At 46.4% G+C, this 27,753-nt stretch overlaps 2 protein-coding genes and 1 long non-coding RNA gene across 5 annotated transcripts in view; 1 reads left to right on the top strand and 2 right to left on the bottom strand.

Annotated features, from left to right (window-relative positions):
- LOC308480269 overlaps positions 1-27,753 on the bottom strand; it is a 182,441-nt gene that overhangs the window by 141,873 nt on the left and 12,815 nt on the right. The gene's annotated exons all lie outside the window — the stretch shown is intronic.
- Positions 1,176-13,033, bottom strand: PLAGL2 (PLAG1 like zinc finger 2). The gene is made up of 4 exons (XM_081011337.1): positions 12,898-13,033; positions 10,110-10,210; positions 9,325-9,690; positions 1,176-8,686 (listed from the first exon to the last, which is right to left on the bottom strand). The coding sequence occupies exons 3-4, from the start codon at positions 9,573-9,575 to the stop codon at positions 7,483-7,485; spliced, it is 1,455 nt and encodes a 484-aa protein (XP_080867463.1). The 5' UTR covers positions 9,576-9,690; positions 10,110-10,210; positions 12,898-13,033; the 3' UTR covers positions 1,176-7,482.
- On the top strand, positions 13,161-26,319 carry POFUT1 (protein O-fucosyltransferase 1; the record flags this gene model as incomplete). 3 transcript variants are annotated; one of them, XM_081011379.1, is made up of 7 exons in its annotated part: positions 13,161-13,513; positions 15,831-15,948; positions 16,872-17,054; positions 17,885-17,997; positions 20,105-20,297; positions 21,789-22,031; positions 22,549-26,319. In XM_081011379.1, 7 exons carry the CDS (start codon positions 13,161-13,163, stop codon positions 22,735-22,737), a joined length of 1,392 nt encoding a protein of 463 aa, XP_080867505.1. In that variant the 3' UTR covers positions 22,738-26,319. The 3 variants fall into 3 exon arrangements, with proteins under 3 accessions (XP_080867505.1, XP_080867506.1, XP_080867507.1); XM_081011380.1 differs by having other exon boundaries at positions 13,263-13,513; positions 15,827-15,948; XM_081011381.1 differs by lacking the exon at positions 13,161-13,513 and adding an exon at positions 13,644-13,809 and having other exon boundaries at positions 15,827-15,948.

Below are 27,753 nucleotides of genomic sequence, written 5' to 3'. Positions count from 1 at the left end.
GCCATGGGTGAGCTGTCTTAGGTTTCCAAGTTGCAGGTGACATAACTTGTATTTGCTCTGCTGTTAATCATTCTGATCACATCATTTGCCAAAAACTATGTTCTGTGAGAAGGGAAACTTTGCCATGGACGTCTGAGCTGGCAAGAGGAAGAATGCCCATCTTCTCCCTGCAGGACAGCCATTCTAGAAGCTACCTGATGGCTTCATTCCATTTCCGGGTTGGGTGGGTCTCCTTCCCACCGGAGTCCCTACTGCTTCTATCCTTGAAGGGGTGAGGTTCTGAGTAGTCCCTGTCTCACTGAAACCATATATGGAGTGTTGGGTTTACCATTTAGTTTCTTAAATATTGCCTTTAAATGTATGGAATAAGTTTGACCCTGCCACAGCCGCCAGCACAAACTTGAAAAGGTCTTATGTCATTCAAGGTGGTATTTCAAAGCCCAAAAAGAGATCAAGACTTGGGGAAGATCTCTTATTCTTTGCAAGGGAGATAAGTCTTATCAACAGTAATTTTATTAGTCTGTTATATTCCATGTCACTGGCATTTAAATATAAACAAGTAGGACCAAAAACAAAATGTTGCTGTATGTCCCAACCCCTCTAAGCACTCGTTTGTTCAGGGTTGAAGCAGCAAGTTACTTCCTCCACTCTTGTTCAATCAATCCCGCCCCCGCCCCCCCCCCAGTCTTATACTTTTCCAGCTAACTAAATATGTCCACTCTACATAGAAGTCTATCTAGGAACCACTATTCCATTTGCAGGTGTTTGTTTCATAGTAGCACACACTCAGCTTGCTGTGGCTGGCATCCATCGCTGGAGAATCACAGCACCTGCTGTGGCAGCCGAAAATGGTAACTCAGACCTGCTACCTCCCACATTATTTTTGTTGTGTTAGCAGCACTGAAGTGACGTCCCCAGGGTGCGAGCCTGGACAGTGTATGGAGGTCCTGGGCTGCCCGGACAACAGGACGCCCCCCCATGGATGCTGACTAGTGAAGGGACTAACGTGCAACAGTTGCCTCACCCCGGGCAGCGGCAACCCATGCTACACCCCTGGGATAGGTTTCTAGGGAAGAGCCAGAGGCTCCAGCAGGATGATACAGAATATGGATCCTGAGTATATACAACCTGCGTTGTTCATAGGTGTTCCCACTCCCACAAACAAACAGCATAGCTTATACTTCAAACATTTTTAATAAGCATTTTCATTTTAAAAAAAACAAAACACACCCTCTTTCATTTTGGACTTAATTCTGTAAGACAAAAGAAAAGCTAACTGAACAATGATGAACTGTACACTTCCTAATGGCACTTCAATCTTTAGTTTTAAAAACCTGGACTTGTAAGAAGTCCTACAATACTTTTCATCAGAGGAGGTTATTTGCTGTATTTAGAAAAAGTGCTAGATTTGTTTGAGAAGTCCCAGCTTCAGGCCTAGAGGGCCTTGGTGGCTCTTGCGGAGGGCAGGCAGGCGGGCAGGCTTGGGAGACGAGGCAGGTACGGCTCAGGTGAGCCAAAGAGGTCAGCTCCCTCTTGCAAGGTTGGAGAAATTCCAAATGAGCCCTTGAAAGTTCAGCTGTTAAGACCACAGCCCTGAGCAGGAGAGCAAAAACACAGTCACGAGACAGACACTCTCAGGCAGAGGGGCCACCTGTGAGTTCAAGCCATCAGTTCTTGTGCTGTTCAGAGGAACAGGAAACTTTCCCGTGAAAAATGACTAGGGATACAGCATTCCTAGATGCTGTCCCAAATCTCAAATTCCAAAGCAAGAATCGTGCCCCACCGCAGGCAGATTATGTTGTCCTCTGCCCATGTTCCCTGCCCTCCACCCTGCCCAGTACAAAGCACACCAGAGTCACAGTGTATGCTATTAAGGCTTTTGCAGGAGCAACCAGAGCTCAGCTGTCTGACCCAGGGCACGTGCCATGCCAAGTGCAGGCACCCACAGGCTTCAGTTCCTCTCTGGGGAGGTGCAGGCCACTAAGTCTTGTTTCCTTCCTGCAATGCCTCCATCACCCCCTTTTTCTCATGGGTGACAGCAGTTGCCCTGTTCCCTTACCATCCTTTATATGCACACAGAAGTACAATGAAATTATGAGAACATGGCCACCATCGCAAGCAGCAGCAGGTACATGGGAGTGATGGCCAGCGCCTTGAGGTGGCAGATCACAAAGAGTGTGTGTGTGTGTGTGTGTGTGTGTGTGTGTGGCGGGGGGTATAGCCCCACAGCCTGCTCTAAGGCAAAAGCATCCTGTTTAGCAGGTAGGGTAAAACCTTGGTTAAAACACATTACAAAGCATTCAATTTTAAAAACAAACAAAACAAACCACAGCTCTTAGTTATTAAGACTAAGCAAAAACCCAGAGTTTTAACGAGATGCTCGCTAGAGGTTGAGAACACACTAAAACTGGAAAGGCGAAGGCAGCCATTCCAGACTACCTAGATTTTTTTTGGAGGGGGGGGGTCAGTTTAAACAGCCATGGATAACAGCAGAGAGATACTTAGTTCATTGACACGACACATAACATTTCTTTCTTTGGGTGGATGGTGAGAGGAAGCACTCTGAGATGTCCCAAGGAAACAGCTGTTGCAAAAAATGCAGAAAGACACAAACCAAGCCAGAATCACAGAGGGTTCAACAACATACGTACTCACTCTCTCGGCCACAAAACTCCCACTTTGTGATCACATACCATTTTCACCATTTTTGTTAAGATCTGGCAGTCGAGGGGACCTTTCTGCTAGGACCACCAAAGCAGAGGGGAGGGGAGCATGCAGTGCACATGTAGACAACACACTGTAGGTGTAACTCTTTGCACAGAGCTTGCACTTGCAGTCATTCATTTTATCTGGCATAACTATTTAAGCAAAGATTCCTACGTAACACTAATCCAAAAGATGTTAACTTTCCCTCTTCCTTTTAATCCCAGGAGGCTGCACAACTTTTCGCTTTCGCCCTTTCTAATGGGCAAGTCTAGAAATAGTGGTATTCTAAAATTTAATTCCACTGCTGTGAAGGACACATTCTTCTTGGGGACAGTCAATCCCACAAAACAAGGCAAGAAACAAAAGAACTTGCAAAGGCATCATCTGAACACAAAAGGACGGGAGAGCAAAGCGTTCTGGGACAGAAGAGCGTGTTAGAAAATAAAATGTCAGTCAGAAAATAAAATGGGTTATGAGTTTTAAGATGTGCCACTGAAAGGAAGGGACGGTACAACCCTCCCTGCCCCTTGATGAGTTTACTATTTACAGAGAAGAGGTCAGTGCTGGTAAAATAAAGCCATTGGGCTTATTGCTAACTAAAAGGGAAATAAACAGCTTGGTCAATAGGAAAGAGTCCAACACAGAGAGCTGCGATGTTGTAGCATTCGGCGTAAGACAGGTGGCTAACTGCTACAGGAAGAAACCACAAAGCTAAATGTTTGGGGTGCTGTAACACTGGCATCACTAAAGCTAGAAAGGGTCTAAGTACCAGCTTCTTCAAGAGGGAGGCTAAAAAGGTACACCAAGGGTGATCAAATGGCCAAGAGGATCCAACAAACTGCAGCCATTTTAGCCAATACCCCCTTTGACATGGCTGAAATCTTCAACAGGTGATCCTACCAGTCTTTGTGCCGCATGAACTGGCATCTGCCACACCGTAAAGGAAGAAAAACCTTTTGCCTTCAATGGTTCATGAAAGGGTGGTAAATATCAGATTGGACTACACAAGAATACAAGCGGCATTTAACAGAGCATGGCTGTGGCAAGATCACCTCATCATGACCTGAATCATTTGTAAGCTCTAGGAAAATAGGGGAGGGGGGAGATGAAGGAATGGTCTTGGTTAAAGCTGAATTCTCTCTGCGAGGAGGAATGAAACCTCTTTAACGCCAAGACCCAATTCTACTTCACAACGGGCATCACACTATGAAACAAGTCGTGTGAAATTAAGTCCCCTATAAATATGCCACATTTAGGATCAAAAGGAAGGAAACAACTGAAGTATTTTTTTTATAATAAAAAAAACATGCCAGTTGGAAAGGGTGAATACAGACCAGTTGTTTAGCTTTCCAAATAATATGAGCCTCAATGAAATTCACTTACAGTAGCTTAACACAAAGAAAATATCCTTATTTCCACCGGCTACAAGTTTGTAGAACTAGTTGTCATTAAGTGTAATAATGGGATAAGGATAAACTACTACTAGGTAAGATAATCAGCTCATCTAACTTTTCAAGGTAACCTGAAAGTTGTCCTGACGAGCAGTGAGAATGATGGACCCTTTCCTTTTACTGTAGCACTATCTCTGGGCTAGGCACCAAGGGGAGGAACCTGCTAATTCCTATCTTAAATGTTGCCTCCTTCCCACTGCCTAGTTGTGACAATGACCAGGCTACCTGCCAAGCAGATTCGGATTCAGACAATTTCACTCCTGAGTAAAGCTAAAAGGGGTGGAGGAAGTACCCCCCCCCCAAAAAAAAAAAACTTCAGAGAAAACTTAGTTCTGCACAGAGAGAATGGCCTGGTAGTGGGACAGAAGATTCTGCAACATTTCTCCTCCTCAGCCCAGTTTGAGCTGCTCTGCGCTTTTTCCTCCTGCAAAATGCATCCTGGCTGAAGAACACAGGGACATGATGGCAAATCTTACATATGTAACATGTGAACATGGCTTCAGTGGATGGTTCTCACTCAAGTTCTTGCCCCACCCCAAATTATTAGCAGAGAAATATTTTGGTATAAATGTGAATACTAAGCTTGGGGTCCAAGATGGCTCTGAATTACTGGGCGGGCTTGGGGGGCACAGAGATCTTACCTATATCTTCGGTTAGGTAATAAGAGCAAAGAAACACAAGTCATGGAGACATATTCAAAAGAACAAGGGCTATAGCCTGAAATATTCTCCCGAGTCAGACTTTTGTCAAAACTCAAGGCTGGAAGCAGTAAAGCAGGCAACAGACAAGGCAGGAATTGCCAAAAACTGGAAGAGTCACACAACAAAAAGGCAACTCAAACTGAGAAAATCGTGGATCAGTTACGTTCAAAAGTCTGAAGAAGGCAGAAGTGTGGAGATTTATCACAAGTGTCGAGGTAAGGATGTGGTGAGGATTGCATAAGAGACTGTGCAGCAATTTCTGGAAAAAGAGAGGAACAGGAAACACAACTGAGGTATTTAAAAATACTGAATGATAAGGAGAAGCCCAGACACTCTCCTATTTACCCAGCGCAAGGCACTCGCTGAAATTAGAAAGGCAACGTCTTAAAAACAGATCAAGAAGCATGGCTTGTGGAACTCACTTTCACATGCTATTGTTGAGGTAAGTATAATGCAAAATACTAAACTGATATGAAAAAATTCCAGCTAGAGAAGGGCTAGCTAAGCCTACAAAGCCTGTCCTTGCGACAGGAGGGGGAATCCTGTACTGAAAGCATCTAAACACTGGAAGGCAATGGGAGAAAAACCCAGACCTTAAAAGCAAACTGGAACTAACTGGAACTAGTAGAAAACAAACTTGCTATGTATCTGCTGAAGCAGAAGGGGCTCCAGAGAGACCACTAACTACATCTTAGGATGAAGGCAGAGGTAGGCTTATACGCAGGCAAGCAAGAGAAACAGATCCTACTGTCTTAACCCCTACTCCACCCCATATATTTATTTATATATGTATGTATATATCCGAGGTATGAAGAAGTGAACATCTGGGGCTCGTGAAGATACCCTGAAGTGCCACACAGGCAGACTGACCCCAAACGAGGTTACCAAGTGCGAATTCATAAGGACAGGGAGGAAGGGAACCTACTTCATGAGGTATTTGCTGTGATACAGACAGAATAGCCCATGAAAGCAGCTTGCTGAAATGGCAAGGGAAAAAGGAAGTGGAATCCAAGCAAGAGGGGGAAAGGAAGCAGCAAACCCAGGACGCAAATGCATGACGGAGAAGCAGAAACCCAGGAGCAACTGGGAAGCACCAATGGGCCCAGTTCATCAACTTGCCTTGGAAGACAAAGCACACAAGGACCCTGAACTGTCGCAGAAGAAGCAGGCAGCAACCCGGACAGCCACTGCACTCTTTGCATGTCCCCACCCTTTGGTTTACTGTATGGGTGCAAGATCGCAGAAAACATTACAAAGCAGCCCTCATTTTAACTGGGGTAACACATTCCTGGAACACAGGGGAAACGCTAGGAACTGGCTGTGCAAGGGGGGGGGGGGACAGAAAAGCCCAGGGGGTCTTACAAAGGAATGCAAGGTCCCAAGGAGACAAAAGAGCATAGGAAGTTGTGGGAAGCAGAGGCAAGTGGCACAAGTCTTGCTGAGCCACTGGGAGAGCAAGACTGTGGCCCTATTCCTTTGGGCAAAGGAACGGCTTGGGCAAGCCCACTCCAATGCCTATGAGGCTGAAATATTAAGCTCTATGGCTACTGCAAAGCACAGCCCAATGGCTTCCTCCAACAAGCACTGGGGTGAGGTAGAAGGAAGCTTCTTCTCAGGACTTGCTGCTGCTGGGCTGAAGCGTTGGCTTCTCTCAGCAAGCTCCTTTGTGCCAAGGACCAAGTGTCAATTGCAAGGCATTGTGGCAGACCTCAGTGCTGAACTTAAGTAAGCCACAGAAGTGGGGAGAAGCCCTCAAGCAACGAGCTTCCATTAACAGGTGAGGCCGTGGTCCACTCCCCTCCATCCCTGCGTATGCTTTGGGAAAGAGTGCTCACAAACACAGAAAAGCAAGCCGGGCTGTTTGGGCAGCAGGATCCTTCTGACCCACGCTGAGATTTAAGGGAACATGACCTACAGAGCAGTCAGCTAAATTGGCAAAAGCAATCCATAGTCAGTTTTGCTTTCCCCACAGGGGAAGAAATGGAAGTAGTGAAGTGAAATCAGGGCGACCCGATTCCATTGTGTAAACAGTGTGCGAGCTGCGCCAGAAACAAGGACGGTGTTCCTGGCACTTCCTGATTTGCAATGGTGGGGGGTGAGGGGTGGGCGGGAAGACTTTTTACGGGTGCGTAAACACGATTCGGTTGGAATGAGTCTTAATGATGCGGCTCTGAAGAAAGGAAGTGCTGACTCCACACACACTCAGTACTGTGTGGGCGCAACCAGGAGAGGTGATGTGGGAGGGGCAGCAGGCGACAACAGGCTCTTCCAGCCTTCCCCGTGGACTGAGGTGCTGAAATGCAGAAGAAATGCTGTGCCCTAACGTGAGGCAGACCCCCGATTCAATAAAGTGGAATGAGGACGGAAGCCCCAAGGAAGGTCAGTGTGATGCCTGGTTTACCAAACAAACAAGGTTGGGGAAATACCTGAATTTCTATTTGCTGCAACCTACACACTGTCTGGGACTGAGGCGCACATCAAAGTCCGCGTGGCAGTTCCAGTCCACGCAGGCACTCCTCCCCTCAAGCCTTCCCAGACTACGGTAGGAAGGAAAACAAATCCGGGCACCTTTGCCGTACCCAATCCACACGCCGAAGGGAAGTCCCGTTCTTTCCCCAGCTGCCTCACTGGAACGCTTGGTGAAAACGTGGCAAGGTGGTTGCACCCAAGCCAGGAGAGAACATGGAGGGCAGCGAGTGAAGTGCTCCGAAGCCAAGGGAGGTCGCAGCTCCTGGCGCCTCTTGCGGTGGCAAAGTGGTGAGGAGTGACTGGGTCTCTCCCTGTGAATAGCCCATGACCAGACCCGCCGAGGACACGGGAGGGTTGATTGACGGGAGGTTCAAGGGGAGGAAGCCCAGGAGATGGGAGAAGTCCATGTTAGCAGCACAGAGAGCCTCAGAAAGCAGAGCAGGGCTCTTGGAGAGCAGAGTCTCCTCCAGGGTGATAGGCTGAGGAGAGGACGAGGATGGCTCACCAGGCACAAGGGACAGGCCTCCAGGGAGCTCTGCCAAACAGCTGTCCACCTCTGTTTTGGGGAGCTTGTCAGGCAAGTATGAGGTAGATCCAAGCTGGTACTTTGGGGGAGGTTGTGGTGGGGAGGACGACTCCAGGGGGTAGCTCATTCCCATTGGCAGAGGGTTAGGGACTAAAGAATGGGGCATTCCTGAGCTGGGCATGGTGGGGACATGTGCCCCATACATGCCCATTGGCAGCATCCCAGGGAAGCTCTTACTGTTCATCACATCCCGGGATGCCATGCACAAGACGGGGCTCAGTTCCTCTTTCACTGCCACGGCTGAGCTGCAGCTGAGGAGGCCTAGCATGTCCACTGGCTCTGTCTTGATCTTCAGCAGTTCTTGGGAGTGGCTCTTCTTCATGTGTCTGGTCAGGTGGTCTTTGCGGCCAAATCGCTGGGCGCAGTACTGGCACAGGAAGTCCTTCCGGCCCGTGTGCACGACCAGGTGCCTCCTCACATCTTTGCGAGTGTAGAAGCGGCGGTCGCAGTGGTCACACGGGTGCTTCTTCTCCTTCACGCTGCCCGAGGGCCTCCGGGAGTGGGCCTTGAGGTGCTCCAGCAGGACTTGGGTGCTCTCAAACATCTGCAAGCACACTTTGCAGCTGAGATCGCCACTGGCGGCAGCATGCATGGCCAGGTGGCGCCGGTAGCCGAGCTTGGTGTTGTAGTTCTTGCCGCACTCTGGGCAGTGGAGAGCTTCTTTGTTGGGGTCATGTGTCTGCAGGTGGTTGCGAAGGTGGTCCTTGCGGTGGAACATCTTCTCACAGTACATGCATTGGTGGGGCTTCTGGGCAGAATGGGTGGCCAAGTGCCTTGCGGGGAAAAGAAGCACAGGTTATAAGCAGCTTACCTGTGTCCCTGCCCCCGCCTCCACTACAAGCACCACAAAAGCTGGACAGGTTAGCTTGGGCAAGGAGATTCTCCTCTTCCCAGTTTTAAGAGTTATAGGAGTGAAGGAGAGTGAAGAATTTGGCATTTGCCAAACCCATCCACACATCTTACACCATTCAGATCATAAATGGGACCTGGGGGGAGGATGTTATGGAGGCTTATGTGGCGAGGTCTGTTGCCTTTCACCAGCAGCCCCAAACTTTTCACCTATGGCCACATAGTGTAAGTTATCCTTCTTATGCTTGGGAAACACTGCTCTAAAACAAACCTGTTCCATGGCCAAGTTTGAACCTGAGGCTGCTCCGTCCTAGCCCAACCCTCTAACCCAGGGGTGTCCAAACTTTTTTCAAAAAGGGCTAGATTTGATGAAGTGAACATGCAGGAGGGCTGACCAAAGTTGTTGACCTTTTAGGACTGAAGTTGTTGAGCTTTTTTTGGATTTCCCCCCCAAAGGTTGTTGAGCTTTATTTAGGGGCCGAATTAAACTGACTGGCGGGCCGGATTAGGCCCCTGGGCCGGACTTTGAACATGCCTGCTCTAACCCATCCCCCCTACATACCTGTAGAGCTTGTACTTGGAAGCAAAGGCCTTGCCACAGTGCACTTGAGGGCAGCCGTACGGTCTCTGCTCTGGGTTTGCTCTCAGCTTATCCACACTGGGGAAGGAGGCTCCTGACGGTTCGTGCTGGCATTTCCCTTGGCTCTCGCTTTCTCGGCCCTTGGGGCGGGGGACTAGTTTCCAGCCCGTCTCCTCCTCCTCCTGCTTTGCATCTTGAATCCAGTTGGGGACGCTGGTGAAGAATGCGGTCATGGCAGGCCTAGCAGAGGAGGGCCAAATGAAGCAGAAGTCCTGCCCATGGGCATCTCACTGGTATAGCCACACCCACTGACAATTTTCAAAAGTTTCAGCAAGAAGAGGTTGCTACCTGGAATGATGAATTGCATGATTAAGGGAAGTGAATGGACACATGCACAGAGATGGTGGGACAAGACTCCACATTTTAAATCTACTTTTAGGCACCAGCCCTATTCTGAGTACAGGAAAAGATTTAGATCCCTAGATGTCAACATCAACCTTTAAAGAGCACTTGTGACTTGTTTTCAGTTTCAATATTTAAAGAAAAGATTATTACCACAATCTTAAATGCCAAAGCGAGTGTATAATTATTGCAGCAACAGTGGAAATCTGTCTGCATTAAAAAAAAAAAAAAGGCTCAGGACACAGTCCAGCTCATCTTGAGGTTTCATTACCGACACAGTGTGTCTTGGATTCAGTGCACGACACTCCTTTTACTTTTGCAAATGCCTGATAAAGGAGATGGCATTTACCTTACCCAACACTTACCCACTGAACTAGTACACTGCTTTAATCAGGAGAGCTGCATGATGTAAGGGCAGGGGTGGGAACCTTTTCCAGTCTCAGGGACGCCGTGCCTTCTGGGCAACCTTCAGGAGGCAAAAGTGGAGAGAGCAACTCATGTAACTTTTACCTTTGTATAGTGGCCTAGCTGCTGCACATCCCCCCCCCCCCACTTCTTTATATGGTCTACCCAGGCCAGCAAGAGACATAGCCAGCCAGGCAAAGCAGTGAGTGTAGGAGGAAACAGGACCAGTAAATTCCCACTCTGCTATAAGGCCTGAAATACTCCCACTTGGAGAAAATGTTTAAATATACATTTGTTAAGAAACCAGAAGCTTTTTTTACTAGGCATTACAGGTAATGAGATAAATAAGAAAGAAAAGAAGTTATTTTTATATGCAGTGACAGCAGGAAGAATATTGATGGCCCAGAAATGGAAACAGGAGGAATTACCTATGATAGAAGAATGGAGAACTAAAATGATGGATTATGCAGAATTGGACAGAATGACAGGAAGGATCCGGAATCGACAAGACCAAAGATTTACAGAAGACAGGGGAAAAGTTTATCCAATATATGCAAAAACTGAGTGATAATAAAATTACGTTTGTAAGTTTTAAGGAAGCTCTGTGAGGCGAAATGGTTAAAAGGGCAGAAATGTGTAAAAGGTAATAAAGGGAAGGAATGCCAGACAAATTGAGGGAAGTAAAAAAAGAGAAGTAAGATGTAATTAAGATGTATGGAATGCATAAATTTGTTTTTGTATTTGAAAATTTAATAAAAATATAATATTTTTTTAAAAAAGGAATACTCCCACTTGGGCGATGGAAATTACATCGTTACAATCCAAATTCCAGAAGTGTTGGGGGTGACCTTTCATAACCTGAGAATAAAGTATCTTGCCTGCTCCACCCCATTCCTGTGTTGATCTTCTAAATACAGATGTCACTTTTAAAAATTGCTATTGGGAAAATGTATTTTGGGATGAGACGAGTGATCTGGGAGCACCAGCCCCATAGCAATGGAAGCCAAGGAGGTGGGGGAAAGACCTGGTAACTGTTCCGCTGCTAAGACCACATGAACACTTTCTACAGCAGCTCTGAGATTTCTGAAGTAACGACTGTATGTTAAGAACAAATAGTCACAGCACCTTAATGTCCTCATCTTGGCCTGCCAGGTACATAATTATTGTTTACATTTTACATCTGGGAAACTGAAGCATGCCCTTGTTTTTGTTTTGTCATTTACATTGTTAAATTTCAAATGCCTTTTGGGAAAGATTGGGCGACCGTACTCTGTAAAGCACCACAACAGTGATGGTCCTACGTAAACATCACATCATTTTCAGAAGATGGCTGGGTCAGAGTTCTTCATTGTACATGCCCTGGCACCTCTCAGCTGCTTTCTCATACTAAAATTGCGCCCCTCAACCAGCTTCAAAAGGAGGGCCACTGAAACGAAACAGCTTAGAGGCCCCAACCTTCTGACTATGGCCTCATCCCTGCCATTTCACTTAATTCATAAAGCTTACTGTTGATCCTTGTTCAAGTGACGTTCCCTACTCGCGTCACCTGCCGGAGGGATGCCAAGATTTATTTTTAATGTGATTGTTGTGCTTGCCCATCTGCCTGGGAATTTGGCAAGCCAACAGGGCAGGCTGCCATTCTGCTGGGGCCAAGTGTTTCCATCCAAGTAGGTCAAATCAGGACAAGGCCACGTGACCTTCTCAGGGGAGGTGGGCACAAAGCCAGAGCTCCAGCACTTTTCTTCCCTCTTGCCCTTCCCTCTCCAGGCAGAAAAGAAACTGCCCATCAGCACTCTGGACAGTGAGCATGCAGAACCAACGGAAAGCCTTCTGCACATAGCCAAAGGCTCAAGTAAGACCTGAACGGCTAAAATGATGTTTGTGTGGCTGAGGCACATGGCTTCTACTGCTTCCAAGCCTCAGGGAACCCTCTACGAACAAACAGGTGCAGAAAGTGCTTAACCTAGTTTTATGGAAGAAGTGAGGATTGAAGGGGGAGAACAGGGCAAGCAGAGTTCGTAGCACTAAAATCCCACGCACTCCTCTACTGCGGGAAGCTCCAAGTTTCTCACGTTTATTTTAAGGGGAGAGAAACGATGGAGTTCTCTGTGTATTTTCTCTCTTGGCAACGGAATATGGGAGTCAGCCCCATTCCAAGCCATGATTACTGTCTCAATCAGGCCCAAAATGGTCTGCTCCGATTGGCAGCGGCAGCAGCTTAGGGGCAGAAAAGGTCTTTCCCAACACCTCCCACCGGATCCTTTTCACGCCAGAGGTTGATCCTGGAGCCTCCTGCATGCCCAGTACCCGCAGCGACACCGCTGACCCTTCCCTCCCAAAGGCACAGAGGCTGGTGTCTTCCTAGCTACGACCCCCCGCCCTCACTCTGCCCTGTTTCAGCCCCAGGGCTCCTTCCTCCGGTCCCTGCTTCCACCTACAACCAAGTAGAGCTGCACCTGCTCTTCCTGCCCGCCCGTTTCCCACCATAGGTCTGGAAGCTCCTCGGGGCAGGGGACTGACCTTTGTTGTTGTTGTTCTGTAAACGCGTGCACGGCGCTACTGGAATATTATGGCCGCCCTCACCTATCTGGGGGGATGGGGGGTGTACCTAACGTCGGAGGGGGGGTCCCCAAACTCCATTAACCCCCCCCCCTCGCCACCCCCGCGCATGCGTACTTTCGAGAAACCGTTCCCCCCCCCCCCGCCACTAATACACAACCCCTCAAGGCCGCTCGCTCGCTCGCTCACCCCCACCCCGCGAGTCGCTCCCCTCCGCTGGCTCGTCCCGGCTGGAGGAAAAGGCGAGGAAGAAGACGACGACGAAGGCGGGCCCAGCTCTTGTTGTGGTAACTGAGCGGGCGGCGGAGGCCCCATGACCGGAGGCTTCGGGGAAGAGGAACCGCTCCGTGAGGAGGAGAAGGAGGTGGCGGCGGCTGAGGGGACTGAGGCGGCGGCGGTTCGTTCGCCTTTATTTTCCTCTCGCGGGCTCGCTCGCGCCCCTCAAGGCCTCCATGGCGCCACATCCGGCCCAGACCGGAAGCCGCCTCGGCTCGGCCGCTCTGCCCTCACGAGCGCCGCCGCCGCCGCCGCGGGGAGTGCCGGGAAAAGGGGCCGGTCGCCATGGAGACGGGCGCGGCCTAGCCCGGCCTAGCGAGGCAACTTCTCTCCCGCTAAACTCTACGAGCCGAAGCCGCTTCTTCCAAGCCGGAGGAAGAGACGGAGGGAGGCATGGCTGTTCCTGGGAAGGAGCCGGTCGGCGTCGCGGGCCTGCAGGTGCTGCTCGTCCTGCTTCACCTGGGCAGCGGAGGCGAAGGCGGCGGCGCCTGGGACCCGTCGGGATACTTACTCTACTGCCCCTGCATGGGTGAGGCGGCGGGGGGGGGCGCCTCCTTTCCTCCCCTCCCAGGGCGCCACTCGGGTCATCACAGTCCCCTCCCCCCCCTTCTCTCCTTCCTCTCGCAGGCCGGGGGCTCTGAGGGGCCTTCTCGGTGCCGTTGGACTACAACTCCCGTCATCCCTCACTGCGGACCGCGCTGGCTGCTGGGAGTGGAAGTCCAGCCGTACCTGTTTTTTTTCCAGAACTTACTCAAAATCAAGCAAATGTTTAAAGTGGAGATGGAGTAATAACCACACTTGCTGTCACTGGGAATATATGTTAAGGTTCACGTGGGGGGTTTGTTTGTTTGTTTTGCTGCATGCAGGGATGTAAAGGGGCAGCTGATGGATAATCATTTTGACAAATTCTGGAGGGTGTTAACTAGAGTTTAACTGAGAACAAAGCACAGCAATAGGGGCACATCTTGGACATATCTCATGCGGAGAGCGGGAAAACGGTTTTGGAAAACTGTATTAAATTGAGTTAATTTGGCAGTGATTTGTAATACAGTGGTACCTCGGGTTACATACGCTTCAGGTTACAGATGCTTCAGGTTACAGACTCCGCTAACCCAGAAATAGTACCTCACTTTAAGAACTTTGCTTCAGGATGAAAACAGAAATCGTGCTCCAGCGGCGCGACGGCAGCAGGAGGCCCCATTAGCTAAAGTGGTGCTTCAGGTTAAGAACGGACCTCCGGAACGAATTAAGTACTTACCACTGTACTGTAATTCAGAAAATCAATAAAAATAATTGGCAGTGAAGTCCAGTCATACCTAGAGGCTGCAGATTCACATCTTTTTTCTCCTCTGTTCCTTTTACCTTTTTGTTAAAACAAAAACCAACATGTCGTTTCTTCTGCTGTGCTTTTTTGTAACTTGGGATGCTGCCTTGCTCTCAGGGTGGGTCGCGGTCCATCTAGCTCAGTGTTGCTTGCGGTGACTGGCAGCAGCTTCCTTGGACTGCAAACCAAGAGTCCTTCCCAGGCCTCTATGGCCTTTTAAATTGTATGTGTGGAAGGCTGTTATTGTTTTGCTTATTATATTATGTATTTTTGTGTTTTTAATACTGTAAACTGCCCTGTGGTCCTTGGATGAAGGGTGGCGTCAAAAATTAATTCATATTAATGATGAAGGGCCTAGAAAGGCTACAATGATGATACTGGGGATCAAACCTGGGGCCTTGCGCATGCAAAACAGGTGCTCTGCAGTTGAGTTATGTCCTTTTACAAGACTGTTTTCCCCTGTCTGTCAGATGATGCGTCAGAGGGACAAGTTCAGTCCTGCTGGGTGCTGCTGCGCTAGTGTGTTTTCCACAGGGCAAAGCAGACCTGTGCTGCCAGCAGGCTTGAACCTTCTGCTCATCATTTGGCGAGCAGAGAGTTCCATCCTGCTGGGTGCTGCATCACCAGCATGTTCCTGGTGGGGCTGCTGCCCTGTAGGTTATTGTTAGGTTGCTGCATGCTACTATTGCATTATAGGTTAGGGAGTGACCGGCTTGTGGTTCTTGATCAACCTGTGGAGTGCACCAATTAGAAGTTAAATGTTAAAAGTCAAGAAAATAATACAAAGCGTGTGGACTTAAAGTGTGTGTGAGAGAGAGATTTAAAGACTGCTAAACTATTATAAACTCCCTGGGCAAGCTTTCAATTAAGGTGACAGCAACTGTGATTTTCATTTCAGCTTTGTAAATAGCCACTTGATTATTCGCTATGGGTATAATTTGCCTCCAGGTTATCAGACGTCTCGTTGCCACCTTCCTTGATACAGTGGTACCTCGCAAGACGAATGCCTCGCAAGATGAAAAACTCGCAAGACGAAAGAGTTTTTCGTTTTTTGAGTTGATTCGCAAGACGAATTTCCCTATGGGCTTGCTTCGCAAGACGAAAAACGAAAACGTCTTGCAAGTTTGTTTCCTTTTTCTTAAAACCGTTATTATCCAGGGTGCATTGCTTGAAGAGGTGCAGTTGCGACTTGACTTCGAGGAGCAACTCATAGCACGCGGTGTGGTAGCCTTTTTTGAGGTTTTTGAAGACTTTGGTGATTTGAAGACAGTGGTGCTTCGCAAGACGAAAAATTCGCAAGACGAAAAAACTCGCAGAACGAATTAATTTCGTCTTGCGAGGCACCACTGTACCGCTTTCTGACTTGCCTTATGCTTAAGCTATGTGAATAATTCAACATAATGAAGGAAGCATTTTGATTTTGGCAGCCATGTAGTTCTTCCATATGAAGTTGCCCTAGGCTTGTTGCTCTGCCCCAGCCTGGTGACTAAGAAACAGGTCTTTATGTTCTATTTCAAGGGAGATTTGGGAACCAAGCAGACCATTTTCTGGGCTCTTTGGCGTTTGCTAAAATGGTGAATCGGACCTTAGCTGTGCCCCCCTGGATTGAGTACCGGTATCACAGGCCTCCCTACACAAATGTAAGTAGTTCTGAAAACTTCTGATGTACCGTATTCTTCGCCCCATAGGGCGCACCGGCCCATAAGGCGCACCTAGTTTTTTGGGGAGGGGAATAAAGGAAAAAAATTATTTCCCCCCCAGGCGCGGGGCTGGGGCGAGGGAAGCCCGAGCTTCCCCCAACCCCAGCCCCCAGAACAGGCAGCTTTCCGCAAGTCATGGGAGCCCAGCGCCGGGCTCTCACGGCTTGCAGAGAGCTGCACGAAGTTTGAAGCCTGGGCGCGCTGAGCTCAGCACGCCCAGGTTTCGGCATGCAGGCAACTCTCCACAAGCCGTGGGAGCCCGGCTGCGCGAAGCCTGGAGAGCGAGAGGGGTCGGTGCGCACCGACCCCTCTCGCTCTCCAGGCTTCAGCGAAAGCCTGCATTCGCCCCATAGGACGCACACACATTTCCCCTTCATTTTTGGAGGGGGGAAAGTGCGTCCTATAGGGCGAAAAATACGGTATATTTGGGTTCTGTGCTTTTGGAATGCTAAGTATTTTCCCAAAGTCACACATAAAGCAGGCTCAGTGAATAGGTCCTTGGAATAGATGAGTTAATTCTGCTAGTGTTGGGTGCTACCTACATTTTGTATACCTTGTACAAGCAAAATAAAAATAAAAATTGTTTTCAACCATTAAGCTCTGGTCCCCCTCTAGTCTTTAATTAGCCAACTGCAGATATTGAAAGCTCTCCTGGCCTCTGCTTCAAGCCGGAGTTTCATGGATAGTGAAGGAGTCAATAGTACATCAAACCTGCAAATCTGACAGACCAGGGTAGACTAGGAAATCCTTCAGCCCTTTAAGTTATGCTGCTCGCTTTTCCTTCAGACGGTTGTGGATTCACTATTGCTGGAACAATTATGTGTGTGGACAGGCTCCTAAAATCTGTTTTCTTTGCATTGCAGCAGCACGTTCCCTACAAAGAATACTTCAAGCTGGCGCCTCTCCTGGAGTATCACCGGGTCATCACTTTGGAGGAATTTATGGAAAAGTTGGCGCCCATCCACTGGCCTCCTGGCAAGCGAGTGGCATACTGCTTTGAAGCAGCGGCTCAGAGGAGTGCTGACAAAAGGACTTGTCCCATGAAGGTAAGAGTCCTTCTCATCCCTGAGGTGCCTTCTGTAACCCTGGGCTGTAGTAAAAGCTCCGCTGCTGCTGTTCTTCTAAATCAAGAAAAAAGCACACCAAGAACTCTGGCCAATATAAGTTTCAATAGTGGGAGCGGTCCCTACTCACGAGTCAATAGTCAATTGTAACAAAAACTAATCCATTCAAAAGTATGTATTCTGACAAGGATTACAAACTCAAATAGAGATTACGAACTCAAACAGAGATTACAAATTCAAACTCATAAAGATATGTATAACATAATAATTCGTTACAGTATTAGAGATAAGAGTTCGTGTTAATCCATAGTCAGATTTGACGTGAAGATCTGAAGTTTCAATCATTGAGCAGAAGTCAATTATGGATCAGAAATTATGGATCAGAAACCAGGACAGGGCCCTGTTTCAATGTATTCACCTTCATCAGCTGGAAGTATCAAACATTGCATGAAAATACATTTAAATTCTGAATTATCATAAATTATAAAACAGTATTATGCAACAGCTAGCTAGGGACCATGGGAGTTGTAGGCCCAAAACATCTGGAGGGCCGAGTTTGAGGAAGCTTGTTCTAGATAATGTTCTGTGGATCATTTCAGTGTGTTTGTATTTAACTTCCTTTCATCATCTCTATACTTGGAAAGCTTCCGGTAAACTTACACACAGGTTTCAGTGGGGGCAGGACTATGGAATATGGGCTGTGTCAGCTAGGAGCTTGCGGCTCCCGTAGCAACTGCAAAGCTGCCTGTTCCTCTGGCCTGCCTCACCTTTCGTCTGCCGCAGTGAACGAGCAGCTGCCTTTCCTTTTGCAGGATGGAAACCCCTTTGGCCCCTTTTGGGATCAGTTTGCTGTGGATTTCGATAGGTCGGAGCTGTTTGGAGGCCTCTCTTTCAGTGCCTCTTACAAGGACCACTGGATTCAAAGGTAGCAAGTGTTGCTTGGGGATGCCATTGGGTGAAGGGCATGGTTAGGCACTGGGCACATTCCTCCATTGCTGCTCTGGCTTGTAAAGGGTTCTTGGAAATAATACTCATCATCATCATCATCATCATCTTTTATTTGTATCCCGCCCTCCCCAGCCGAAACCAGGCTCAGGGCGGCTAACATCAGACATATAACTGTTGGGATGCTGCTAAGGAATCAGGAGCAATTGGCAAGCCCCCAGCTGGCTCCAGCCCACCGGCCAACGTGCCAGTCGAACTCCAGTCCTTGGTTCAGCATGAATCTGCGACCCAGAGCTTCAGAAGCTGGGCACGCAACTCAGCAGAGTAAACGCACAACAGAAGTGGCAGGGAGAGGCTGTGTAAAGCATATTTACAGGCAGTTTATTCAGCGTACATCAGGACAAAAGGAAAAACATGTATTCTCCCTTTCATGTCCAAGCAAGCAGCATAACAGAAGTTCCCAGCAAGCTGTGCTGGAGTGTAAACAGACATGTGACAACAATTCCACATATCTGTTGAGGTGGAACGTAATATCTTAACAATAACATTGGTGTAAAATCAAACAATAATTAAATTACCTCCTAAAAAAACAAGTCAGTATCAAATTAAAATCTAATTAGATGGCTTTCCGCAGGATTAGGGTTGGGAACATAGCTGTCAACTTTCAGATTTGAAAATAAGGGATCAGCAGCCTCGAAAATAAGGGATCAGCAGCCTCACCTGTCCCAGGGACAGTCTACGGGATATCTAACAATCCCGGATAGCAGCCAGAAGCAGCGGGAAATGGCGCTGGAATAAGGGAATTTCCCGCAAAAAAGGGGAAGGTTGACAGCTATGGTTGGGAACAGTAAATGCTTATCAGGCCCAACTGCTTACACTGTTCTTATTTGGGTCTGTGAGAATGCTGGGAGGCCTCTTTCATACTAGTTCTTATACAAAAAGAGAAGGGGATTCAGGCTGATCCCTGACCAAAGGCCTGGCAGAACAACTCCATCTTGCAGGCCCTGCAGAAAGATGCCAAATCCCGCAGGGCCCTGATCTCTTGTGGCAGAGTGTTCCACCGGGCCGGGGCCCAGGCCAGCCTAATCTCCCTGAGGCCTGGAATCTCCAAGATGCTGTTATTTGCACAAAAGGACAAGCACGGATGGCAACCAAGGTGATTTAACAACAAGAAAACACAAAAACAGACAAAATATAATAACAGACAAAAACTGAGCAGATAAAAATGCCTTGATAATAACATTACATTTTCCATTGAGGATGGGAGAAGAAGCAGTGGCATATAGCAAAATAGGGGTCTTTCTGGTTCCTATTTTTGGGAGATGACCATCTGGGTCCATTAGACTTTCCTCTAAATCATTTAGGAAAAAGCTAAACAATGTGGGAGCAAAAATACAGCCCAGTCTCACTCTCCTTGCCATCCCAGTACGATCTGAAAGTTGGCCCTGCAACCCACATCTAACCTGCAGTTTGCTATCACTGCACAGAGCTTTAATGAGGAAGAAGAGTCGCATAACGGTCTTTGGGTGGTATGTGTTTTATAAGAAGTTCAAGGATCTTGGGCAGCAGAACTAGGAAAGACATCTCCAGCTCTGAGACCGTAAGACACTGCTGCCAGTTGGCATGTGTGGGGCAAAGGTCTGTCACAGTATTAGGCAGATGCATGCATGCATAACTAAAGTCTGCTTGCTTAGTCTGTTGATTTTTCAGAGATTGCTGCCGTAGTTTAAAATACAGGGAGGTGCATTTTGCAATTTCTTTCCCCTAAGGAGGCCCGCCTAAGCTCCAGTATGCAAATATTTGGGAGGTGATGCAAGTGTCTGGGGAATTAGGAAGTTCTTATGAGCTGAGGAGCATGACAACAGAAATGCAAAATACAGATTAACTTTATTCGGGTTAGCATATTCTTCATAAATCTTGTTAGTAATTCATCTCTTTGTTGTAGGTGTGTTAAAAAAAATTTTTTTTTACTAAAAAAAAAAGCATTTGCAATAAAAGTTCCTAACAGTAAAAACTGAGCAGCACTGGTGCAAGCAAACATGGCAAGTTGTAGCTCCTGTTGATCTTTCCACTGTGTCTTTTACTAGGTTTCCCTCCTCTGAACATCCTGTTGTTGCTCTTCCGGGGGCCCCAGCCCAGTTTCCAGTTCTGGAAGAGTACCGCTCCCTGCATCAGTACATGGTATGGTCTGATGAGATGGTGAACAAAGGCGAGTCCTATATTAATTCGTTCCTGGTCAGACCCTACGTGGGAATCCATTTGCGTGTCGGTTCAGACTGGGTATGGTTCTTACATATACTTCCATGGGGACTGTAATGTGGGCAGGGCTGTAATAGAGCCTGACTGGCAGCTTCTAGCTCCATATGAATAAAAAAGGGAGAGGGCGGAGCTGTTAAGAACATATGCTGGTTCAGAACAAAATCCTACCTAGCTCAGCATCCTGTTGCTTACCTAGGGCCATCCTTTGTCAGCTGGGTGCCTCTGGGAAGCTCATAAGCAGGAGTTGAGATCAGGTACCCTCTCTCTGTTTTCTTCCCCAGCAGCTGGTGATATTCAGAGGCATGCTTTCTCTGATCCTGAATGGGTGTACACATAGTGACTTGCAGTTATTGACAGCTTCTTGCATACTTGAACTAGACTGTTTGGGGATGGGAATATAACTGAAGCTAACAACAACGACAGCAACAACAACAACAACAACAATACATTTTATTTATACCCCGCCCTCCCTGGCCAGAGCCGGGCTCAGGGTGGCTAGCACCATTAAAAGCACAGTAAAAGCATAATAGGAGGGAAAAGAGAGAGAGAGAGAAAAAATATTTAAAATACAGTGGTGCCTCGCAAGACGAAAAGAATCCGTTCTGTGAGTCTCTTCGTCTAGCGGTTTTTTCGTCTTGCGAAGCAAGCCCATTGACGGATTAGCGGATTAGCGCTATTAGCGGCTTTTAGCGGCTTTTAGCGGCTTAGCGGCTTATCGGATAAGCAGATAAGCGGCTTAGCGGCTTAGAAAAAGGGGGGGAAAGGGGAAAAAAACCGCAGGAACTTGCAAGACATTTTCGTCTTGCGAAGCAAGCCCATAGGAGATCCGTTTTGCGAAGCACCTCCAAAACAGAAAACTCTTTCGTCTAGCGAGTTTTCTGTCTTGCGAGGCATTCGTCTTGCGGGGCACCACTGTACATGTTAAAATGCAATTTAAAATGCAGCCTCATTTTAAAATAGCCGATAAATCAAGACCATAAGGGGAGGGGAACATAAGGGTCAGACCGAGTCCAAACCAAAGACCAGACGGAACAGCTTTGTCTTGCAGGCCCTGCGGAAAGATGTCAAGTCCCGCAGGGCCCTAGTCTCTTGTGACAGAGTGTTCCACAACGTTGGGGCCAGTATTGAAAAGGCCCTGGCCCTAGTTGAGACCAATCTAACCACCTTGCGAACTGGGACCTCCAAAATGTTGTCATTTGTGGACCTAAAGGTCCTCCGCGGGGCATACCAGGAGAGGCGGCCCCGTAGGTATGTGGGTCCTAGGCCGCATAGGGCTTTAAAGGTCAAGAGCTGATCCTGTACTCCACCAGGAGCCAGTGCAGCTGGTAAAGCACTGGATGAATGTGATCCCGTGGCAAGGACCCTCCATTAGCAATGTGGTTTTTTTGCCTGCTTTGGCTAGCTGTATGGAATTCTCCATTGCTATAAAGTCCTCCTACCTTTGTATGATGCTCTGTTTCTCACCACTTCTACCTGTGTGTGATGTTCTGTTTTTCTCCTCCCCCGCCTTAGAAAAATGCATGCAATATGTTGAAAGATGGCACTGCTGGGTCTCATTTAATGGCGTCGCCACAGTGTGTGGGCTATGATCGGAACACTGCTGCACCCCTTACCATGGATATGTGTCTGCCAGGCCTGAAAGAGATAAAACGAGCGCTAAGACTCTGGGTGAAGAAGACAGATGCAAAAGCTGTGTACATCGCCAGTGACTCTGAACCTTATACGAAGGAAATACAGCAGCTTTTCAAACAAAAGGTAATGTCCTGCTGGAGCAATGAGTAGTTACTGGTGGTGCAAACTTCACTGCTTTTCTCTCTCTGGGTGTATGCACTGGAAATATTCATATCTTTCCTTTCTTCTCAGACGGAGGAATCAGGGGGGCTTACAGCAGGGATGGGCAGAAGAAAGTTTGGGCTCTACTGGGTCTTTGAGTGATTTGGCAACACAGTTCTTTTGCTCAGAATATATGGTGTGGTTGCATTAGATATAGGGTAGCTGAACACTAGTTCAGAAATCATTCAGGTGACTTTCCACATGGTAAACCTGAAGTGAGACATTGTGGTGGTTCTTGAACCAAGGACTGTAAGCATTCAACAGACTCCGTCTGAAAGATACTCTGGGAACCCGAAGGCGTTATAGAAAGGTGGAGCTTGATGAAACAAGTTCAGGTGGAGGGATAGAGTGAGCAGGTAGACAGGTTGTGGCAAACGCCACGTCTGCTTGTGCGTGTTCCCTTTCAATCACTGGGGTCTTCTTGTTTTCCCCTTTTCAGATAAAAGTGGTGTACCTGCAGCCTGAAGTGCCCCAGGTAGACTTGTACATTCTCAGCAAGTCTGACCACTTCATTGGAAACTGTGTTTCTTCCTTTACTGCCTTTGTGAAAAGAGAACGTGATGTGCATGGGAGACCCTCGTCCTTTTTTGGCATGGACTATCCACCCACGTCAAGGGACGAATTGTAGCCCCTAGAGGAAGAGATGCCTTTTGACCCACTACTTGCATACAGTTCTCATAAATACAAGGTCTCCCTCAAAGCAAGCACTGGATATATCTGGATTCTGCAGGTTCATCCTCATGGCAATCCTTGAATATTACTAGAACGTGACCTGAAAGGAGAAGTGGATGACTTCCAGGAAACATTCCCTCCTCCCACAGTTGTGGTTCAAATAAGCAAACCCGCTCCCGTCCCTCTCTTCCCCTTTCTGTGCTGTCTTGCTACCTCTTCTGGAATTAATGACTCTCCTGGTGCTTCCTTAATGTACAGTATTCTCAAGACAGCTTGTTCACTGACAAGAAGTGTTCTGACATTAAGAACTGGGAACCAGCAGATACGTTCTCAGTTGTGCAACCGACTGACATTTGCCTTGTGTGCTTTTGTTTTCTGAGCTGCCAAATGGATTTAATTCCCATTCCCCCTTGCTGGGAATGGGCAGACTATAAGCAAATGATTTTGCTATCAGCTGTGACACGTTATGGGACTTTCAGAGGAGTTTTAGTCCTAATAATTCTGGTGCCCTGTGGACCAGTTCTGTTTGCGGCAATTCCCAGGTAGCATAGAGATACATATTATTATTTTTTTATCCTATTACACAAGAGCCTTTTAGAGCAGTTTTGTATTTTACAAAATTGGCAGTCTAAGCACTGTACACAGTATAAAATAGAAGTTAAGAAATAATCTCCTTTTTGAAACACCATAATAATTCGTAAATCAAATATTATGCACCTTTTATTCGGCCCATTTGCAACATCGCTGAGAGCTCAGTGCATCAGTTGCATTTTAATGGCTTTTGGTGGGTCAGCAATCATGTCTTTCTGAGCTCTCTATTCTGGAAACCCAGCCTGGCTGCCATCTTGAAACTATTTTGTTTCATTGAGCAGGGGGTTGGACTAGGAGACCTCCAAGATTCCTTCCAACTCTTGTACACTCATTTTTTGAGCATCCTTTTTATGTTTAGAAGCTGTGACCTTTGAAAAGTCTCTGAAAGGAATAACCACTTGGTCCACTTTGAATTTCAGATATTTACTTTGAGTCTCTTGAAAAGAGGAGCCAACAGATAGTGGATCTTGATATTTTTTGTTTTAAAGGTTTTATGCACTTTTCTCTGCATAATTGCTCTGAAATCATGATTCAGCTTTCTCGATGTACATCTGAACTATGCTCACTAATTTACCTGTAGAGTTTTCCCACAGAAAAATCCTCAGGCAGGAGATCTGCAAACTGTCAGGTTACCTAGTTCATGTTATGTTTCCTCATCACATCAGTAGTAACTTTCTGTGGTGACAGCGCAGCATCTTACCCTCTGATAATTATCTGCACCTGTGCATTCTGAACATCAGTTGACAAATTGTCCTGGCTGCTGACTGCATGCCTGAACTATCCATCTGCACTCTATATTAAGACAGAATATGTTGTGCTGGGGGAGATAACTTTCTGGAGCTTTCTATTTGCTTTATTGGGCTCAAATTGCACAGACAGCATTGTTAGCCTCTGTATCTTCCTTTTAGGTGTTGATGAAACAATCTTGCAATAGCAGGATTGAATTGCAAATGAACTTTTCCTAGGTTTGGTTGCTTGTGGTAGCAGTATTGCCTCCAGTCTCTTTTCTGTCTTCCTTTGCCATCTTCTGAAAAGATTCTGGTTCATAAATGCTAACAGTTTCAGCGGACCAGTAAACACTTTTATAAGCAGCAACTTTGCAAGTTTATTAATTTAATCACTACCTTGCATCACTTATTGATAGTGAATTATCACTGGCAAGCTACAAATCTGAAAACCAGCATTGTATTTGCTGGAAACGTCTTTGCTCATCTTTATGAAGTACTGGAAAAGTTTGTTTAAAAGTTCAGTCTTAAAATGGTATAGAGAAGCACTAGGCTTGGAAGAGAAATGCTATTCCTGTGTACTAGTTTTGGTAGATTCTGCAGTGAAACCATGTGTTCCAAAGCTACCTGTAATATGGATGATAATAATGGTGATGATCGAATGAAAAAAAGACTCTCAATAGATTGTCCAGGAATGTTTATGAACAACAACAACAAAACCAAGGAAGGCTGAGGCTGTGACAGCACATGGAGATGATCTCTGACTTCATCTGTTAGGTGGGATCCTCTCTTCTGCTTGAGCTTCTGAAAGTATACAGTATTTTGATTCCAAAGATCAGTAAGTGCCACAATATTTCTGTCTGGAGCAGCAAGAACAAACAGTTACTCTTCTGCAATTCGTCAATAAGCATAAGAATATAGCAATTTCCTTGATGGGTCAGGCAAAGGTCCATCTTAAACCAACCTTTTGTTCCCAACAGCAGCCATCTAGAAGACAATGGAAGGGCCTGAAGGCAGCAGTTCTCCTCACCAGCTTGCCTCCATCTTGTATATCAAGTTATATTGCCATATGGGAGTTGCCATATTAGCTGTTATGGCTAATGTCCGTTTGTAGATTTCACCTCCAAGAATCTGAAAAAAAGCTGTTTTACTGCCTGATAAACCCACGGATAGCTCCACATATTATCAAAGGAAGTTCCATAGATTCAGTTATGTCCTGTGACAAAACTTACTTTTTTTGTCCCCCTGGCAGTAGGTGGTTAAGTCTGTTTTGTTAGACGAACCTGGGTTTCCAGTATTATGAGAGGTAAGGGGAATCTCCCTTTTTGCTCTCCACGCTATTCATAGTTTTGTAAACTCTTTATCATGTATGCGAAGTTACTCTGCAATTCATATATTTATATATAAAGCCCATTGTCTCTTAACCAGCACTGAAGCATCAACATTCATATCTGGAGGCTTCCTCTGTGCTATACCTTCAATATATCTTGCCTCTTTGTGGAAGGAAATGCCAACCTCTGGTTGAAATACAACTAATGAAATTTTTTTAAGGTGGCAATCCCATACACCAGGCTTCCTCAACCTCGGCCCTCCAGATGTTTTGAGACTACAGTTCCCATCATCCCTGACCATTGGTCCTGCTAGCTAGGGATCATGGGAGTTGTAGGCCAAAAACATCTGGAGGGCCGAGGTTGATGTAACGCTGTACACCATTATCTGGAAGTAAGTCCCAGTGAACTCAGTGTGGATACTCCTAGGGCTGTGCTGTTAATGATGTTGACCATATGGAATTTGCAGGGGTGCAGCTACACCATGCCATGAGGAGACAATTCATCCATGGGGTGCAGCCTTGCCAACATTTGTCTACAGTGGTACCTTGGGTTACAGACTCCGCTAACCTGGAAGTAGTACCTCGGGTTAAGAACTTTACCTCAGGATGAGAACAGAAATCATGCGGCGGCGGCAGGAGGCCCCATTAGCTAAAGTGGTACCTCAGGTTAAGAACGGTTTCAGGTTAACGGATCTCCAGAACGAATTAAGTTCATAACCAGAGGTACCACTGTAAACTCCATTTATGTGGCTGGCTCAGAATGGAGGACATCTGGGGTATTTGTGTGCTATGCACAATATCAGAAGCCATGTTTTAATTTTTTAAAAAATTATAACTAATGTACAGAGGATAACTTTGTGATTTTCATTTTCATAATAAAACATTAATCTTCCTCTTGAGTGTTTTAATGACTTGAAACATTCCTCCTAGCTTTGGCTATGGTTAACATCCACCTGGTGAAACCACGTGCCGATGTTTTCTCCTTTTAGAAAAAAGGAAGTTGTTGGCCCAGATGGCTGCCTTTCACTCTTCAATTTAGGGATCTCCAAACATAGAATCTCGCTGCCATGGGCCTGATTAGGCTTATGCCATTGGCAGAAGGACCCAGCTTAGAAGTGAGGTCATGGGCTCTCTCTTTCCACGCAAGCTATGCACACTTCCAAGCATCTGTTTTTAAAAGCAACAGATTCTTGTGCAGAGTGGATTAACCAAGAGCTTCTTTGCACAGTTGAAGATTTTATCTGACTGCCCAAGAACTGCTTTTCTTCCATTGCATTTAGTCGTAGTAATAATAATAATCGCTTCGAACAATTTGATTTTTTCCTTTTTTTTTTAAAGTAATGTTTATTAAGAGTTTAAAAGTTACAAAAAGGAAAAAAAAGTTAAACAAAGCAAAACAATACAATACAATACATAAAAAACAAAAAACACTGCTTATCTTAACAAAACAAAAACAAAAACAGAATCAATTAAAAACACATCCAATATTTCCATATCTTGTCTTTCATTTACTTGTTTCGACGACCTCCTCACACCTCCCTTTTTTGTATTCTAGTTCAGTTAGCTATTTCAGCAAATCCTTTCCATCTTTCTCAGTTTTTGTTCTATAATTTATCTTAACACAATCTAACCTTGTTTTTTTTCCCCCTTTAGCCCATTAACAGTCTATTTTTACTTAATTCTTTATAACATTTCTGCTAAAGCCATATAACTTCATTCCAGCATCCTTCTAACATTCATTAATTTTACAGTTTTTCTGTAAATAGTCTTTAAATTTTTTCCAATCTTCTTCCACCGACTCTTCTCCCTGGTCTCGGATTCTGCCAGTCATTTCCGCCAGTTCCATGTAGTCCATCAGCTTCATCTGCCATTCTTCCCGGGTGGGTAAATCTTGTGTCTTCCAATACTTTGCAATAAGTATTCTTGCTGCTGTTGTAGCATACATAAAGAAAGTTCTATCCTTCTTCATCACCAATTGGCCAACCATGCCCAGGAAAAAGGCCTCTGGTTTCTTCAGGAAGGTATATTTAAATACCTTTTTCATTTCATTATAGATCATCTCCCAGAATGTCTTAATCCTTGGGCACGTCCACCAAAGGTGAAAGAATGTACCTTCAGTCTCATTACATTTCCAACATTTATTATCAGGCAGATGGTAAATTTTTGCAAGCTTGACTGGTGTCACATACCACCTATAAATCAATTTCATTAAATTCTCTCTTAAGGCATTACATGCTGTAAACTTCATACCTGTGCAATTTGATTTTTTCCAGACAGATGATCAAATTCTAAATGGAATGAAAATAAAAAAAATCCTTCCAGTAGC

The sequence above is a fragment of the Podarcis pityusensis genome (assembly GCF_964106645.2).
Source record: "Podarcis pityusensis genome assembly, chromosome: 6".
NCBI classification, from domain to species: domain Eukaryota; kingdom Metazoa; phylum Chordata; class Lepidosauria; order Squamata; family Lacertidae; genus Podarcis; species Podarcis pityusensis.
Note: the sequence above shows the minus strand (reverse complement) of the source record. Positions and strands in the feature narration are given on the sequence as shown.